The 17682-nt window shown below is 36.3% G+C and overlaps 1 protein-coding gene across 4 annotated transcripts in view; it reads right to left on the reverse strand.

Annotated features, from left to right (window-relative positions):
- The window catches only part of PATJ (PATJ crumbs cell polarity complex component), a 473288-nt gene that overhangs the window by 259534 nt on the left and 196072 nt on the right, over positions 1 to 17682 (reverse strand). For all 4 annotated transcript variants that reach the window (XM_077149461.1, XM_077149460.1, XM_077149463.1 and 1 more), the window contains 4 exons: positions 10860 to 10931; positions 9374 to 9551; positions 3671 to 3781; positions 32 to 91 (listed from right to left, as the gene is read on the reverse strand). In XM_077149461.1, coding sequence (XP_077005576.1) covers positions 32 to 91; positions 3671 to 3781; positions 9374 to 9551; positions 10860 to 10931 — 421 coding nt within the window. The remainder of the gene's footprint in view (positions 1 to 31; positions 92 to 3670; positions 3782 to 9373; positions 9552 to 10859; positions 10932 to 17682) is intronic.

The following is a 17682-nucleotide window of genomic DNA, read 5'->3' on the forward strand; positions in this document are numbered from 1 at the left end:
TTTTTTAAAAAGCTTGAGAGGTTCAAGTCACCTTTTCTTGGTCTCGGTTATTGGCGATTTTGCTGGCCTTATTATGTGCAACAGGAATGACCTATCACCAGAAAAAAAGAGAGAGGGATGGAAGATAAAGAAAAAACAAACATATTACATGCCACGATCATTACATTTCTTAATATATCTTTTAAAACAGTTAAGATTTTACTTAATTGACTTTGTAACTTCATCTAAAAAATAAAGATATGAGAAGAACAATTCAGGACAAAAAATACAACTTGGGAAATCTACTATAATCTTAAAGTATTGTTAATTTATACAGGCCATCAAGGGGAGGTGAGGCAAAGTGATCCAGAAGGTGAAGACAAAGATTAAAAAGGTCACAAAACTGATTGTCAGTCAAACTAGTTTTAAGATTGACTATGTTTATTCTTTGAACATGGGTTACAGTCATTTATATGATAGATTTACCTTCTTCATCACTGTACACCCAATTCAAGCATATTATCTGGAACATTATGGGCACCAAAAAAACACTTTAGCAGAAAGATGGAATACCAATCTACTCCCACTACCGAAATATTAGCTCAGTGACAGTAGGACCTTAGTGCTGTTTAGTATCATGTAACTTAGAAAGACTGCAACACATAATTGTGCTCAACAAACATTAATTAATGAATGCAACAGTTCAATTTCATAAAAATAATTTTAATTTTTAATGCTGCCAACAGCATAGACTTCTTTTTTTACTTATTTCTTTTTTGAAATTATTTATGAAACATCTCAGGATGTTTAGGAATTTTACATTTTTAGAGATTTTTAGGCTTCCCAAATGGATAACAGGAATAATCTTTAAACAAAATATGATGACAGACCTGAAGATTGGGGGAAAAAAATCAGAAAACTGAAAGAAATTCCCAGGGATCTTTTTTTTAGAAAAACTTCCCACTAAATGAAATTCAAGACAAAATTTTCTTTACATTTTTTCCTTTACTTTTTAATATAGTCTTAAAGAAATTAATTTTGGAAGTGATGAAGTTTCAGAAATGTTTCATTTTACTAAAAACAATAGAAACAATATACATTAACTTGTATTCAGTGCTTCCTATGTGACCAAGCACAGTATCAGGGCTTAACGTTCATTTATTCCCCTATTTTTATACACCCAACAACCTAAGTTAAAGATTGGTAGGTCTACAGGCAAGTGTTTCTCGTCCCAAATAATATTAAAATGAAACAAAACAGTCATCTCTCTGACAAGTCAGAGGATCTCAGCTCACAACTGAGTCTACTTTCTCACATGGAAAGAACTAGGTAAAGCTAAATAGCAAAAGTTTCAGTTGGGCTGGAATAGAATATCAGTTGTCATTCGTAATATTTGCACTGTTCAATTTTCAAATAGCAGTGAAATACATTTCTGTACATATATTGTTAGCAAAAGTTGGAAGACAAAATGCTTTTTTGTTTAAGAAACACTGAAGAGAGCATGTTTCTTGTGGAAGAGAAAACTATATTTTATATGATTATATGTCAAATGTGAATGTGTCAAAAAAACTTATATGCCATTTTGAAACAATGGTATTAAGGAAGTACAACAAAAGAGAAATCAGCTGATGATAAAGGTAATGAGCTGAATTGATTTCAATTTCAAAAGGGGTTGTTTTTTAATATGAAAACAGTATCTGATGCTATAGTTAACTGCAGTTATGTTACTAAGTGAAAAAAAACTACCTTGGCATAAAAACTTTCTCTAGATGAAAGCACTATAAATCAGGGGACCTGCACTCAAATAAGCATTTGCCAAATAAACCTAAGTGGATGCTAAAGATACGTTTCTCCAGCATGCTAAAGATACAGTTGAGAAATTCAGAAGTTTAAAAAATTAATTTATTTGTGATACTCCTAAAGCAGCTGATAAAAGCACATATATAGACACCACCACTCAATCTGTGTTATTTATGAAACGTTTCATGTGATCAAGGCACTTTAGACAAAGGGCTTTGACAGGCACAATACAGGAAATGACTCCTTTTGGGGTTTTGAGAAAGTCTTAAAATTTAAAGTAAATTAGGCAAAAAAATGACTAAGCACTGCTATACTTGCTGTTCCTGCAATTATCAGTAAAATATATGAAACTTGATTTCTTTCCTTGTCTCATTCAACAGGAATCACTTTTTCCTAAAAACAAGGATGAACAGTAGAACCATTCATGGACATAGTAATTAACATCATCAAATGAATACACTCTCTTCATTAGGAACTTAGATAATTTAACGCTTGATGAACTGAATGCACAATGTGGCAGTCTATTTTACAACATGAGGATAAATGATTTGAGCATGGCATGATGAAGAGGTTTTCTTCAACAAGTGAAAGAAATTGAACTGTACATGTCATTTAAGTGAAAAAATTCCTCCTTGTTTTACCACCTAAGGCAAATTAAAAGCTTGGTCTTTTTGGTTGACGTTATACTATTTAAATGATTTTAATTTTTCAGCAAGGGCATTCACCGGTGGCCACATAAATGTATGATTTGGCTCATCCTGACTCAAAATAGTTTCTTTGGAAGTGTTATTTGGCAAGGAATAATCTGGCCAATTTTCCTATAGAACTAAGTTTTTAGAGGTAAAAGTGATGGCCTGACTTTCATTTACAATACTTTAAGAGTTAGGATTCCAAACAATTTTCTTGAATTTTAATTTATATGAAAATGAGAGGAATTTTATTCAGTTTACCTCTCTCAGTCTTCATGGTATAAATAGAGTACTAAGTCTTGAAGGCACTGAACTGCAATGCAGTACAACACAGCAGAGCTTCTCAAATGCTGTGGCTGTAGCTAACTGCATGCAGACGAATTACAAGTATACCAAAATGTCAATGCCACCAACAATCTGTTTGCCTAATTTCCCACAAAAATATTATTTTCAGTATGCCATGACACACAAATGGTTGAAAAGCAGAGTATTACTTACTGCACTGAAAAGCAAATTTTTTTAAAAATGCAGTTTCTCTACTCCCAAACAGAAGTACCTATGTTTTGAGCATTGTTTTGCATTATAAAATGAAGAAAAATAAATATTCCTTCCTGTTACGGGATTTAAGGGGACATTTCTGATGTTCATTGCAATATAAAATAAACATCCTGCCATTGACATATTGGTATCAGAGTTTCAATTTCAAGGCAAAGGAGTGATTAATTTCAGATGATAATTTTTATGATGAAACTATTTTTTAATTTGAAATCTCCAACAGTATATATGTGCATTTTGTTACATGTTTTAATAAATATACAAAGCACTGGATAATGCTTCTAGAATGACATTCTTTATGTTCAAAGTATTTTATAAAATAATTGGTTCAGAAAACTTAAATAACTTCCCTCCAGGTTAGTCAAGCTGGTAAATAGAGAATCAAGGATATGACAATAGGTCTGTTTGAGTCCACATCCTGTGACTTAAATCAATGTACATTATACTAACTCAGATTTGACCAGGAGACCCATGTTGGCAAAAGAAAAAAAAAAAAGGCGGGGGGGGGGCAGAATTTGAAGTTAATACTTAAATTCTGACACTAATTTTTTTTCTAAGTAATAATGAAAATAAGTGGGGAAATACTTGTAAGCATAGAGATATACAAGATATTCTTAAACTTTTTGAAAATATGAGCTACAACTTACTCTTGGAGTGGATGACAAGCTCTGAACAACGAACACCACAGGGTTTCCAGCATTCTTAATGGCCTCCACTGCTTCTCTGTGTGAGGCATTTTGCAAATCTACTCCAGACACCTAAAACACAGATGATATTGCAGACTGGTTGATTCAAAGTTCATGTGTATTTTCTAGCCATGACACTAGCCACAGGTAGAGAAAAATAAGACTGGCCCATAAGGAAGTTTGCTGTTTTAGAAGAACATGTTTAATGGGAACAACATTTCACCTTCAGGAAAAGTAAGACAAATTTGTTTAATAACAAGAGCCCTGGTAAAATATAGTTATACAAAGTAGGTAGCTCAGTCAGTAACAGAACCTTAAGAGGCTTTTGAGCTCATTCTATCACCCCTGCCACATACACAGCAATAATTCTGAGTTGGGTGGGGGAATGGACGATCTCTAGACTCTTACTTTATTTCAGTAAAACTGTGAAGAATGATGTCTTTAGGAAACTGAATCATTACCACAATTGAATAGACGAAGATTTCTCAAATTGTGCTTTTAAAAAAAAAAGCAGCACCAAAACAGAAATATCTCTTTTATTAAAAGTCTCTGTGTTGAAATAAATTTGGACAAGCATAAACTGTTTCCTTTTAAAGAAATTTCAGAGAACTTAACTTGTTTATATGCCTATGACTTCCTAAGAGCATTTTGTGTTTACTGAAAATATTTATCAGAAACAAAATTTCAAACTGAAAATGTAACGAAGCCTCGGTAAAAGCTGTAGTGGACAGTGACAATCAGTGAATACTGCTTTGCTGAAACGGGACCAAAGAAATAGGAATGTAGGTTGATAAGGCTGTGGGATCAAGGGAGGCTTTTGTTTTTAAGATGGAAGATATTACAGGATATAATGATGCAGCAGAGAAGAAAAAATGGATAAGAAATGAGAGAGAAGGTATAATATCCTTGAGTAGTCAAGAGGGAACGATTTCTATCATGGTAAAAAGATTGGCTTTAGATAGAAAAACAAATAGTTCAGCTGTTCCAGGATGCAGTTAGAAAGATTTGGTAGGCAAAGGGAAGCTCCCTTTGATGTCTTCAATTTTCCCAACAAAACAAGAAACCATGGATCAAAACTCAGATTAAGACTGAGGAAGGAATATAGGAGATTTCAAATAGTTGTGTACAAAAGTAAGAGAAAGAAACAACTAGGGGAATATCACATGATTGCAGGGTATAATTAAAGCCTCACTTGAAGGGGTGGTCATGAATTTAAGATGACACCAGACAGTGTTACCAAGCATTAAGAATTAATAAAGAATTACTGAATCATTATATAGATGCTTTTCTTAGCTTCTCCTATATTATAAAATAGCCAAAAGGAAATACCTGAAATTACTGAACTGTAACCCAAGCTGCCTTGATCTTTGGTAGTGATTGCATATAGCCTTTATCTTGTGATTGTAAAAACTTCATGACTGGCCCTTATCCTGTTTTACAAGTGTAGAGTCCTGATGAAGACAAAGACCGCTCCTAATGTTTATTAATGAAAGAACTTGAGTCAGCCCAGAACTAACCCTCCCCAATTCCTAAACTATCTTACTAGAGAAAGCTGGCATGTAATCAGTTTGTGCATGCTCAATAATTAAATCATCTCTAACTTCATCATCTTGAACCATTTGTACTTATTATCCTAAAACCCGAACATGGTTTTTTTTGTTGTTTTTTTTTTTCTGAACATGTTTTGATACTATAAAACGATCAGAGTTACTGTAGTTTATGGAGACAGATTTTTAGGCTGATAGGTCATCTGATCTTCTGCTTCGTGCTTAGCAATAAACTCTTTCTCTCTTTAAAACCCTGGTGACTCAGGAATTGGTCATTTGAGAATATCGAGCAGAGAATCTCCCATGCTTTTGATTAGTATCAACAGCACAGTTAGTTACTTTCTCCAGACATCCTTACAGACCTGGAAGAGAAGTGGGCAAGTTCAGTGAGAGGAAAGAGGATCAAAGACGTTAGAAATACATCCAAGGGAGAGATTATGATGACCAATCATTGAATCTATGCAGGGTGAGGAAAAAAGTGAGCATGTGAGAAGTGGAGCCACAGGGAACTGAGAGCCCTAAGGCAGAAGACAGTTTGGTGTGTTTAAAGGTAGGCAAATTCAGAATACGTGAAAGGGGATAGTGGCAGGAGGTAAAATAAGGGAGGCAGATTGGTCCAACATCATGCAAGATCCAAAAGTCCTTGGTAAGAACTCTGGATTTTTATTCTAATAGGTATATTTCCCACCTGAGTTGGGGAAGAATAATGGATATTAGTTAATCCATTAGTAAATAAATATATACAAGATTTGAAGTAAAGTTTTAAAGCTATTACAATGATCTGATAAAGCTCCTTTGAGTAACCTACCCCAAAAGTTTTCAACAATAAGAAGGAGGACCCATATGAAAACGACTTCATATTCCAGTAATAACCAGCTTTTGTTTCCCTCACACAAACTCCCACAGTGCTACATGGGAATCACTACAGTTAGGAGTTAGTGGAAAAAAAAAATTTCATCATACAACAACAGAAAAGTAATCAGTCTTAGCTTTACAATTACAATCCAAGAACCTACACAGATAAGACTCATTTTTGAAAACTTAAATTATCTTCCTAGTTAAAATTTTTTTCTTTATATGGACCTAAAATCCTTCTTTTTATTGTTATCAGAGTACCTGTTTTGTGAACTACAGAGAGTTATAAATTACCATGGTTTACTTAAATACCACGCTTTACCTATAAACTACAGAGTTATAAATTACCATGCTTTATAAAAACAAACCAAACCCAAAACTTTACAAAACATTTCACAGGAAAAAAAGTGAAGAAATAATTCATTATACTTGACCCAAGATATAGCAAAATGTGACATTTGAGGTCTTCTGTGAGTATAAAAGTAATGATGGGTAAGTGAGAAAATATTTCCAAATGAGAGAAGAAACAGAGGAGGTCTGGGAAAACAAAACCAAAATTTAAAAAGATAAAACAATCCAATTAGAAAACGGGCAAAAGATATGTACAGACACTTCACTAAGAGGATATACAGATGGCAAATAAGCACATGTGAAGATATTTGATAGTGGCCACTAGAGAAATGCAAATTAAAATCACCATATGTTAGAACATATGGTAAAATGAGATATCACTTATTGTATTCAACGTAGAAAACTTTCTAAGCTCTAGGTGATGTGGTCCCTCTCAGATCTCTTCTCTTACTGCTCTATCTTTCTTCTGTCTACTTCAGCAATACTGGACTCCTTTGCTGCACCTCAAACATACCCATTCCCCTTCTCAGAGCTTTTGCAAGTTAATTCTCTCTGCCAGGGAGCCTTCTTGTCGTATATATCTGTATGGCTCACTCCCTCACCTTTTGTATTTGCTACAATGCCATCTTTCCTAACAAATTTATTAGAATTGCAACTATGGCCTTCACCATCCAGCACTCTTTATCATCTTCACATGCTTTATTTTACTCTATAGCCACTTATGACAATCTTACATTCTATATACATTATTTTATTTATTGCCTGTCTCCCCTACTATCATGTAAAAATCAAAAGGAAAGAGATTTTTGTTCATTTTCTTCACTGACTTAACCCCAGTGTTAGAACAGCAGCTGATACAAAATGGTCACTCGATACATTTTTGTTCAAGGTATGAAATTGTTACTTGTCTATGTTTGAGATGCTTATTTTACCCCATAAACACAAATACAATAACCCCAAATTGGTATACACAAAAGTTTTATGTAATTCCTTGACTTAATCCTCCAAGCAGACTATCAAATTTTTGCTTTGATCTGTTTTATTTGAATAGTAACTTTATTTTTAGGGCAGTTTTAGGTTTAGAGAAAACTGTGTAGAAAGTACAGAGTTCTCATATATCCCCCAAAGTCTCCCCTATCATTAACATCTTGCATTAGTGTGTACATTTGTTATAATTGATGAACTAATATTGATACTTAATTACTAAGTAAAGTCTACAGTTTAAGTTGTACATTTCTATGGGTTTTGACATATGCGTAATGTCATGATTCCACCATTACAGTACCATACAGAATAGTTTCACTGCCTTACAAATGCTGTGAGTTCTACCTATTCATTGCCTCCCTCACGTCTAAACCCATAGCAAACACTGATCTTTTTATAAGATTTCCAGAAGGTCATATAGTTGGCATCATATAGTATACAATCTTCTAAGACTGGCGTTTTTCATTTAGCAATATACATTAAGGTTACGTCTCTCTGTCATTTGATAGCTCATTTCTTTTAATCACTGATTATATGGATGTGCCACAGTTTATCTAATCATTCACCTATAGAAGGATATTTTGGTTCCTTTCAATTTTAGGCAATTATAAATGAAGCGCTATAAACATTCGTTTGCAGATTTGTGTGTGAGGATAAGTTTTCAACTTCTTTGGGTAAATAACTAGGATTGCAATTGTTAGAACATATGGTAAGTCTGCTTAGCTTAGTAGGAAACTTTCAAACTGTCTTTCCCCCCCAAAATAGCTGCACCATTTTGCATTTCCACCAGCAATGAATGAGAGTTCCTGTTGGTCCACATTTCTGCCAGCATTTTTTGTGATTACTGTTTTAGGTTTTAGCCATTTTAATAGGTACATAGTCGTATCTCATTGCTGTTGTTTTTTGCTTTTTTTTAATTTTTGTTTTTTTCTCATTGTTGTTTTGACTTGCAATTCCTTAATGATATATGATGTTGAACATCTTTTCATATGCTTATTTTCCATCTGTATATCCTCTTTGATGAGAACTGGTCAGTTCTTTTGAAAGTTCTTTAATTGGTTTGTTTGTTTTCTTATTATTGAGTTTTAAGAGTTCTTTGCATATTTTAGGTATAAGTCCTTTCTCAGATATGTGCTTTGCAAATATTTTCTCCCAGTCTGTGGCCTGTTTTTTCATTCTCTTAACATGCTATCAGCTTTAAATTCTTATTCCCATTTTATCTGGAAATGAGAATAAGGTAGGTTTAATAATTTGTCCAAGAACAAATAGAAAATAAAAAGGACAAAATTTAGATTCCAATCCCTCACCTCCAGGGCTCTTTTCATTTAACAGTGTTGAAACACCACACCTGATGGTTAGGATCATAAAGCATAAATTGAGAACAAGCAGATTCCAGGACTGAAGATACTTAATATAGTGTCACCCAATAAACCCAAATGGAAAGAAACGTATCAGATTCAGACTTCAGGGCATCCTCAGTGCTTTGATGTGCCTTTAACACTCAGCCCCAGCAAGTCAAACACATGCGGACCACAGATCCAAACTTCCCCTAGAGGCGTGTTTGACTTCCCATGGATAACTCCTTACTCTATGGAGCACAGATATCCCAAGGACACATATTTATAAAATTTAGAGCTTATTCAAGATTATGGGGAAAGTGCAATTCTCATCGTGCACTTCACTCTGTATAGCTTCTTTGCTAAACTGTTTTTGTGGGTCAGCTGAGGTTTTCTATTTTATTGTTGTATTTGTTGTCTCCCCCAACTTGAGAAACTCATACAACTGTGCATCTAATGTACAAACTAATGCATCTAAATAAAGGTCACCAGTTGTACCTGACCACAATGCAGAAAGGAATTCAGGCTAAATGATTATTTTATTGTCTTACAGTGTGCTTCAAACAGAAACAATATTTAACATTATTTACCTCAAGTATTTTATCTCCAGTTTTAAGGGCTTTTGCTTTTCCTGCTGGACTATCTTCTAAAACTTGTTTGATAAATATACCTTTAAGCTCCTCTCCATTCTTCAGGCGTTTTATAACAGTTTGTCCACCAACAATACTAATACCGAGGGACACATTGGGTTCTCTAAAAATCTCAACACTGCAAAAAGGAAAAAGCAAATTTCATTCATGAACAAGTTAATCTAATTGAACTTTACATATTCCATTTGACTTATTTTATAAATATTTGTGCAAATGTCATATAAACTATACCTATTTACAAAATAAGATGCTACCAATAATTCATAACATATGAATGTTTAAATGCTGAAAACAAGAACTATCTAAAGTAATAAATACAACTTCTTCCACAATAAATTTTCTCTGATTAGACCTTTTCAATGCTCCATTATAACATTATCAAAGAAAGGATTGAGGAAATAATAGATGGATTAAAAGTCAAGGAAGCCACATATATCAATTTGGCAAAAAATACACACTTTCAAAATATGATAAATTTGCCACTGAGCAGCTCATTGCCCAAGCTGCTTTCTCAGTCAGCAGGTTTAACCCAGTGATTCTTTAAGTAGAGGAAAGATTTAATCTGCACTTAAGACTGGAGGGTTTGCTTTTCTTCCTGGCTCCATATTATTTTTTAAAAGAGAGTGTTGCATGAAACTTACCCCTGAAAATATTACACATTCTTCTTGTACTACACAGACACAGCCAATAATTAACAACAAAAAAAGTTACTCAGAAAACAACTCCCAAGAGTTTTTTTTTTCTTTTTACTCCAAAGAGTTTTTAAGACAAAACTTTAAGAATTTAAATAAAGAAAAGAACAGGCAGTTTGGGCTGGGGTGGTGGACTTAATACATAAAGAACTGAGAGAGCAGTTGAAAGGAAGACTTGCATGATTTTAATAAAGCACAGCATTTAATAAGTACTTAACTACTACTCAAGAGGGAGTACTTAAAACTACAAAAGTCTACAAAGGAAGATGGGTCCCAAACAGTATGTTAGCTCAAAGAAGGCACAACAGGGACTAACAGGGGATGAAGGTAGAAATAAATTGATGTATGATAGAAGCCTTAACTATTGTTGACTTTTTTTTATACACAAAATAGCAGTTTTACTGCCTTCAAGTCAGCTTTACCTGACTTACATATTGATGCAGAAATCAAATACCCATCAGTTACTATCATGGACAGTTACTGATAGCTGCTTATAAATGGATTTTGCTCTAAAATAATATGATAAATATTTTCCTAATATTGGTCACAATTTTTGCTGGGCTAAAAATCTCTGAATAAAACAAAAATGAAACTACAATATAGACTAGACGACATGGGAATGATCACAATTTTCCAATCACTAGAATATGACTGAATAACGCTCTAATAAATTTAAGAAAACATCAATTGATTGTGTTGTCTTACTGAGAAACCAGTAATGTCATTCAACATACATTCTTGGTGGACCCCAGTGGCTGAAGTTTGGAGTTTCTTCTCCTTCACCTTCTTCTCTCTCTGGTAATTCACTGCAGAAAGGGGAAACAAATACATACACATAGCCCATAAGGCACTCTCTTCTTATTAAAGGTTTTTGGAAAGTTTTAAAATTATATAATCAATAAAGAGTTGAAGAATTCTTAATTTGTAAGCCTTTAAAATATTTCTATCAATAGGACTTTCAGGGAAGACGGTAGAGTAGGGAACTCCAGGACTCAGTTCTCCTACCAATACAACTATTAAACAAGTAGGAACTGTCTGAAACAACCACTTTGAAACTCCAGGGGCCAGAAGAACACTGTACAGCATCCAGGGACGAGCAGAGAGAAGAGACTGATAATTATTTTAAAGAACTGTAAATTCTTCCCACTCAGCATCTACAGGTGCCCATCTCCCATTCTCACGGGAGGCTGCAAAGGAGCTGCTGGTGACTGAAAGGAATATAAAAATTCACTTCCCCAAGAACAGAGATGGGTATGTCCAGTCACCGATCATGGCTTCTGATTAGCAAATTTGGATCACTCAGTTCCAGCTCTGAGGAGCCTATGAAACTTATTTCTCCAGAGAACCTCTTTTGTTGCTCAGATGCGGCTTCTCTTTCTAACTCGGCAGGTGAACTCACTGCCTATGAGGTATGATGCCCAGGGGTGTAAATCTCCCTGACAGCAGGGGACAGGACTCCCAGGATGAGCCAGGACCCAGCATCAAGCGATTAAGAAAGCCTTCTTGACAAAAAGGGGGAATAAAGAAAAGAGACAAAGTTTCACTGGCTAAGAGATTTCAAACAGAGGCAAGATGTTATCCTGGAGGTTATTCTTATGCATTATATAGATACTCTTTTTATAGCTTTTACAATGTGGCCATGTGATTGTGAAAATCTTGTGTCTAATGGTCCTTTTATTCAGGGTATGGACAGATGAGTAAAAAAATATGGATAAAAATAAATAAATAATGGAGGAGGGGAAAAGGGGTAAAAAAAATTGGGTAGATTTAAATACTAGTGGTCAGTAACAGAGAGACATATAGGATATGGGATATATGAGTCTTTTCTTCTTTTTATTTCTTTTTCTGGAGTGATGCAAATGTTCTAAAAATGATCATGGCGATGAATATACAATTATGAGATGATATTGTGAGCCACTGATTGTATACTATGGATGGATTGAATGGTATGCAAAGATAGGCCAATAAAAAAAAGCAGTTAAGATGGACAGAGATGGGTCATTACATACTGAAAAAGGGGACAATTCAACAGAAAGATGCAACAATTATACATGAGGGAAGGCCAAGTTCCCATGGGGAAAGACCCTGTTACTCTGCCAAAAAATTACACTGTTAATCTTCATTCCAGCCATCTCAAAAGAAATGTATCGTCTTTTACCAGGGTAACTGGGGAAAAGGAAATGATCAGACATTTGGGGGATTATTAGACATTGGCTCAGAAGTGACACTAATTCCAGGAGACCCAAATGCCACTGTGGTCCACCAGTCAGAGTAGGGGTTTAGAGAGGTCAGGAGATGGATGGAACTTTAGCTCAGGTCCCTCTCACTTCGGGTCCAGTGGATCCCCAGACCTCTGTGATGATTTCTCCAGTTCCAGAATGCATAATTGAAATAGACAAGTTCAGTAAATGGCAAAATCCCCACATTGGTTCCCTGACTTGTGGAGTGAGGGCTATGATGGTAGGAAAGGCCAAGTGGAGGCCACTAAAACTGCCTTTACCTAGCAAAATAGTACATTAGAAGAAATACCAAATTCCTGGAAGCATTTCAGAGATTAGTGCCACTCTTAAGGACTTGAAGGATGCAAGGGGGATGATTCCAAACACATCCCCATTCGATTCCCCTATTTGGCCTCTGTGGAAAACAGATGGGTCTTGGCGGATTACAGCGTGTCATCATAAACTTAACCAGGTAGTGACTCCAATTGCAGCTGTTGTTCCAGATATGGTATCATTGCTTGAACAAATCAATACATCCCCTGGTACCTAAAATACAGCTATTGATTTGGAAAATGCTTTTTTTTCTCAAATGCTTTCAGTAAGGACCAGCAGAAACAGTTTGCTTCCAGCCAGCAAGGCCAAGGATACCTTCACCATCTTACCTTAGGATATATCAACTCTCTAGCCCTATGTCATAATCTCATCTGCAGGGACTTTGGTTATTTCTACATCCCACAAGACATCACACTCATTGATTACATTGATGATATCATGTTAATTGGACCTAGTCAGCAAAAAGTAGCAACTACTCTAGACTTCTTAGTAAGACATTTACATGCTAGAGGATGGGAGATAAATCCAACAAAAATACAGGGGACTTCCACTTCAGTGGACATTTCTAAATGTGCAGTGGTATGGGGCATGTTGAGATATCTCTTCAAAAGTGAAGGATGATAAGCTATTGCATCTGGCGCCTCCTAGGACTAAAAAGCTAGTTGGCCTCTTCGGATTTTGGAAACAACATATTTCTCATTTGGATGTGCTACTCTGGCTCATTTACCAATTGACCAGAAGAGTTACTAGTTTTGAATGGAGACTGGAACAACATGTCCAAGCTACTATGGAAGCTGTTCTGCCACTTGGGTCATATGATCCAGCAGATCCATTGGTGCTGGAAGTGTCAGTGGCAAATACAGATGCTATCTGGAGCCCTTGGCAGGCATCTATAGCAGAATCATACAACAGGCCCTTAGGATTTTGGAATAAAGCCTTGCCATCCTCTGAGATAACTACTCTCTTTTTGAGAAACAACTTTTGGCCTGCTACTACTGGGCCTTAGTAGAGACTGAACACTTAACCATGGACCACCAAGTTACCATGGGACCTGAGTTGCCCATAATTAGGTGGGAATTGTCGGACTCTCCAGGCCATAAAGTTAGGCAGGCACAACAGCATTCCATCATAAAATGAAGGGGTATATATACGATAGAGCCTAAACAAGTCCTGAGGGCACAAGTAAGTTACAGGAGAAAGTGGCCCAAATGTCCATGACCCCACTACTGTCACATTACCTGATCTTTCCCAGCCTATAACTATGGCCACTTGGGGAGTTTCTTACAGTTCATTGCCTGAGGAACAAAAACTGGGACCTAATTAACAAATGCTTCTACACAATATGCAGGCATCACCTGATGGCAGCTCCAACATGGCAGCTCCTTTCTGGGATGTCCCTGAAGGACAGTGGTGGAGGGAAATCCTCCAAGAGGGCAGAACTTGGCAGGAAAACTGGCCCAAAGTGCATTTGTTTACTGATTCACGGGCTGTTGCAAATGGTTTGGCTGGATGGTCAGGGACTTGAAAGGAACATGATTGGAAAACTGGTGACAAAGAGGTCTGAAGATAAAATAGGTGGCTAGATCTTTCCAAGGGGACAAAAAAGCATGAAGATATTTGTACCCCATGTGAATGCTTCCCAGAGGGAGAGTTCAGCAGACAAAGATTTTAATAATCAAGTGGATAAGATATGTTCTATGAATTTCAGTTAGCCTCTTTCCCTAGCCACTCCTGCCATTGCCCAATGGGCTCATGAACAAAGTGGTCATGGTGGTAGGGATGGAAGTTATGTATGGACATAGCAATGTCTGGACTTCCACTCACCAAGGTCGATCTGACTAGAGCCACTGCTAAGTGCCCAATCTGCCAGCAGCAAAGACACACATTCAGTCCCTGATATGGCACCATTCCCCGGGGTGATCAGCCTGCTACCTGGTGGTAGGGTAATTAGATTGGACCACTTCCCATCATGGAAGGGGCAGCAATTTTTTCTAACTTGAATAGACACATACTCAGATATGGGTTTGACTTCCCTGCATCCAGTGTGTCTACCAAAACTATCATCTGTGAACTTACAGAATGCCTTATCCACCATCAATGCCTTGATCATCTTCTGATCAAGGTACCCATTTCACAACAAATGAAGTACAGGAACGGGCTTGTGTCATGGAATTCTCTGATCTTAGCATGTTCCCCATCATCTTGAAGCAACTGGGTTGACAGAACAGTGTATGTGTACCACTTCCTCCACATGCTCTCCAACATTTGTAGTTTCTTTTAGTTGTTCAGGGTCTGGGGTAATGATCCCCCTCTCATTTCTGATTTTATCTATTTGCATCCTCTTTTCTTCATTGTCAGCCTTGCTAGTGGCCCATCGATTTTACTGATTTTCTCTAAGATGTAACTTTTGGTTTCATTGATTCTTTCTATTGTTCTTTCGTTCTCCCATTCATTTAACTCTGCTTTAATCTTTCTCTTCTTCAATTTGCTTTGTGGTTAGTTTGTTGTTCTTTCTCAAGTTCCTCTACGTGAACAGTTAAGTCCTCGATTTTTGCTCTTTCTTGTTTTTTAATATAGGCATTTAGGGCAATAAACTTTCCTTTCAGCAAAGCCTTTGCCAGACCCCATAAGTTCTGATATGTTGTATTCTCATTTTCATTCATCTCTGGATGAATGAAATTTCATTCTACTTCTCTAGAAATTTCTTCTTTGACCTATTGTTTGTTTAAGAGTGCATTATTTAATCTCTGCATATCTGTGAAAGTTCTCATTCTTTGATGGTTATTGATTTCCAGCTTCGTTCCACTGTAATCAGAGAGAGGGTGTTGAATAATTTCAGTATTTTTAAATTCATAAAGACAAATTTTCTACCCTAGACATATGATCTATCCTGGAAAATGTTCTATGAGCACTAGAGAAGAATGTATATCCTGGTGTTTTGGGGTGTAATGACCTATACATGCCTGTTAGGTCTGATTCATTTACCAAATTGTTTAACTTCTCTATTTCCTTTTGATACTCTGTCTTGTTCTACCTATAGAAGAGAGGGGTGTATGGGAGTCTCCTACTATTATTGTTGAAACGTCTATTGCTTCTTTCAGTTTTGCCAATGTTTGTCTCATGTACTTTGGAGCTCCTTAATTAGGAGTATAAACACTTATGATTGTTATGTCTTCTTGGTGAGTTGTACCTTTTATTAATATACAGTGTTCTTCTTTATTTCTTATGATATATTTACATTTAAAGTCTATTTTGCTGATAATAGATAGCTGCTCTTGTTTTCTTTTAGTTACAGCTTCCATGGAAAATCTTTTCCCATCCTTTCACTTTCAATCTATTTGTATCCTTGTGTCTAAGATGAATTTCTTGTAAGAAGCATATAGCTGGATTATATTTCTTAATCCATTTCTGCCTATCTGTACCTTTTAATTGGTAAGTTTAGTTCATTAATGTTCAAAGTTATTACTGTAAAGGTGCTTCTTGAATCCACCATCTAATCCTTTGGATTTTGTCAGAACTATATATTCTTTTCCCTCTTCCCCTTTTTATTCTTTAAATTACCCTTACTGGTACTCTTCAATTCTGTACCCTCCTCTAGACCTCCCTCTCCTGTCTTTGTTTTTCAGCTGGCAGAACTTCCTTTATTATTTCTTGTAGGGCCTGAATCTGTTCTTGTTGACAGATTCTTTCAGGATTTGTTTGTCTGTGAAAATTTAATCTTTCCCTCAGTTTTGAAGGGCAATTTGGCTGGGTACAGAATTCTTGGCTGGAAGTTTTTATCATTCAGGATCTTAAATACATCATACCACTGCCTTCTCAGCTGCATGGTGCCAGCTGAGTAGTAGGAACTCAGTCTTATGTGGTTTCCCTTGTATGTAGCAGATATTTTTCTCTTGTTTTGTTTTCAGGATTTTCTGCTTCTCTTTAACATCTGACAGACTGATTAGTATGTGTCTTGAGGAAGGCCTACTTGGATTTGATCAATTTGGAGTTCATTGGTCTTCTTTGATTTGCATATTTATGTCCTTTACAAGGGCTGGGAACTTTTCCCCCATTATATCCTCCACTAATATTCCTAGCACTCTACTCTTCTCTCCTCTCTCTGGGACACTGATTATTCTTATATTTGTGTGCTTTGTTTTGTCCATCATTTCCCTAAGATCCAATTCAAATTTTTCCATCTTTTTTGCCATTTACTCTTTTGTGTGTTTGAAAACAGTTGTCCTGTCCTCTAGTTCACTTATTCTTTCTTCTGCCTCTTCAAATCTGCTGTTGTGTGTCTCTAGAATATTTTTGTTTTGGTCTACAGAAAATATCTGTGATATCTGCTATTTTTCAATAAATTCTTTCTATTTCCTCTTTATGCTCTTCTAGTGTCTTCCTGATCTCCTTTTGGTCATTAGCCATCCCATTCAGTTTATTTAGTAGAATTATATGGACATCTTTGATTAGTTGTTCCAATATCTATGTCTCCTCTGGTGTTTTAATTTGCTCATTAGGCTGGGCTATATCTGTCTGCATCTTGATACACTCAGTGATCTGTCCTCTTCCAGGCATGTAAATATCTTAATAGGGTTACTTTGGAAGTTGATTTCCTTCAGTAGTCTAAAGCTTTTATATTTGTGGGATGGATGTGGAGCAGAATGCAGGGTGTGCGGTGGGCACAATAGTGCTGTGATAGGTTGCAGCACAGGTATAGGCACAGGTTGGGGATGCCAGGCCTCTCAGTCTCCACCTCACTGTCTGCGTACTCCTGAGGGATCCAGGCCTCCACCTGGAAAGGGGTGAGTTTTGGCTGTCTGCACCAGTCAGACAGTCTCTGGTTATCTGCATCTCAGTTCTTCAGCTTTTGCAACTAGGGCTTTCTCCTATTCCCCCCTTTGATGGATTTTCCTTTCCTCCTTGCCTCCTCGACCACTAAGAGCAATTAAGTCACAAATTCTAGGGCACTGTGTACTCGTGCTCCTTTTCATAACCATACAGGCTGGGGCGGGGACATTCACCC

The sequence above is a fragment of the Tamandua tetradactyla genome, chromosome 2 (genome assembly GCF_023851605.1).
Source record: "Tamandua tetradactyla isolate mTamTet1 chromosome 2, mTamTet1.pri, whole genome shotgun sequence".
NCBI lineage: Eukaryota > Metazoa > Chordata > Mammalia > Pilosa > Myrmecophagidae > Tamandua > Tamandua tetradactyla.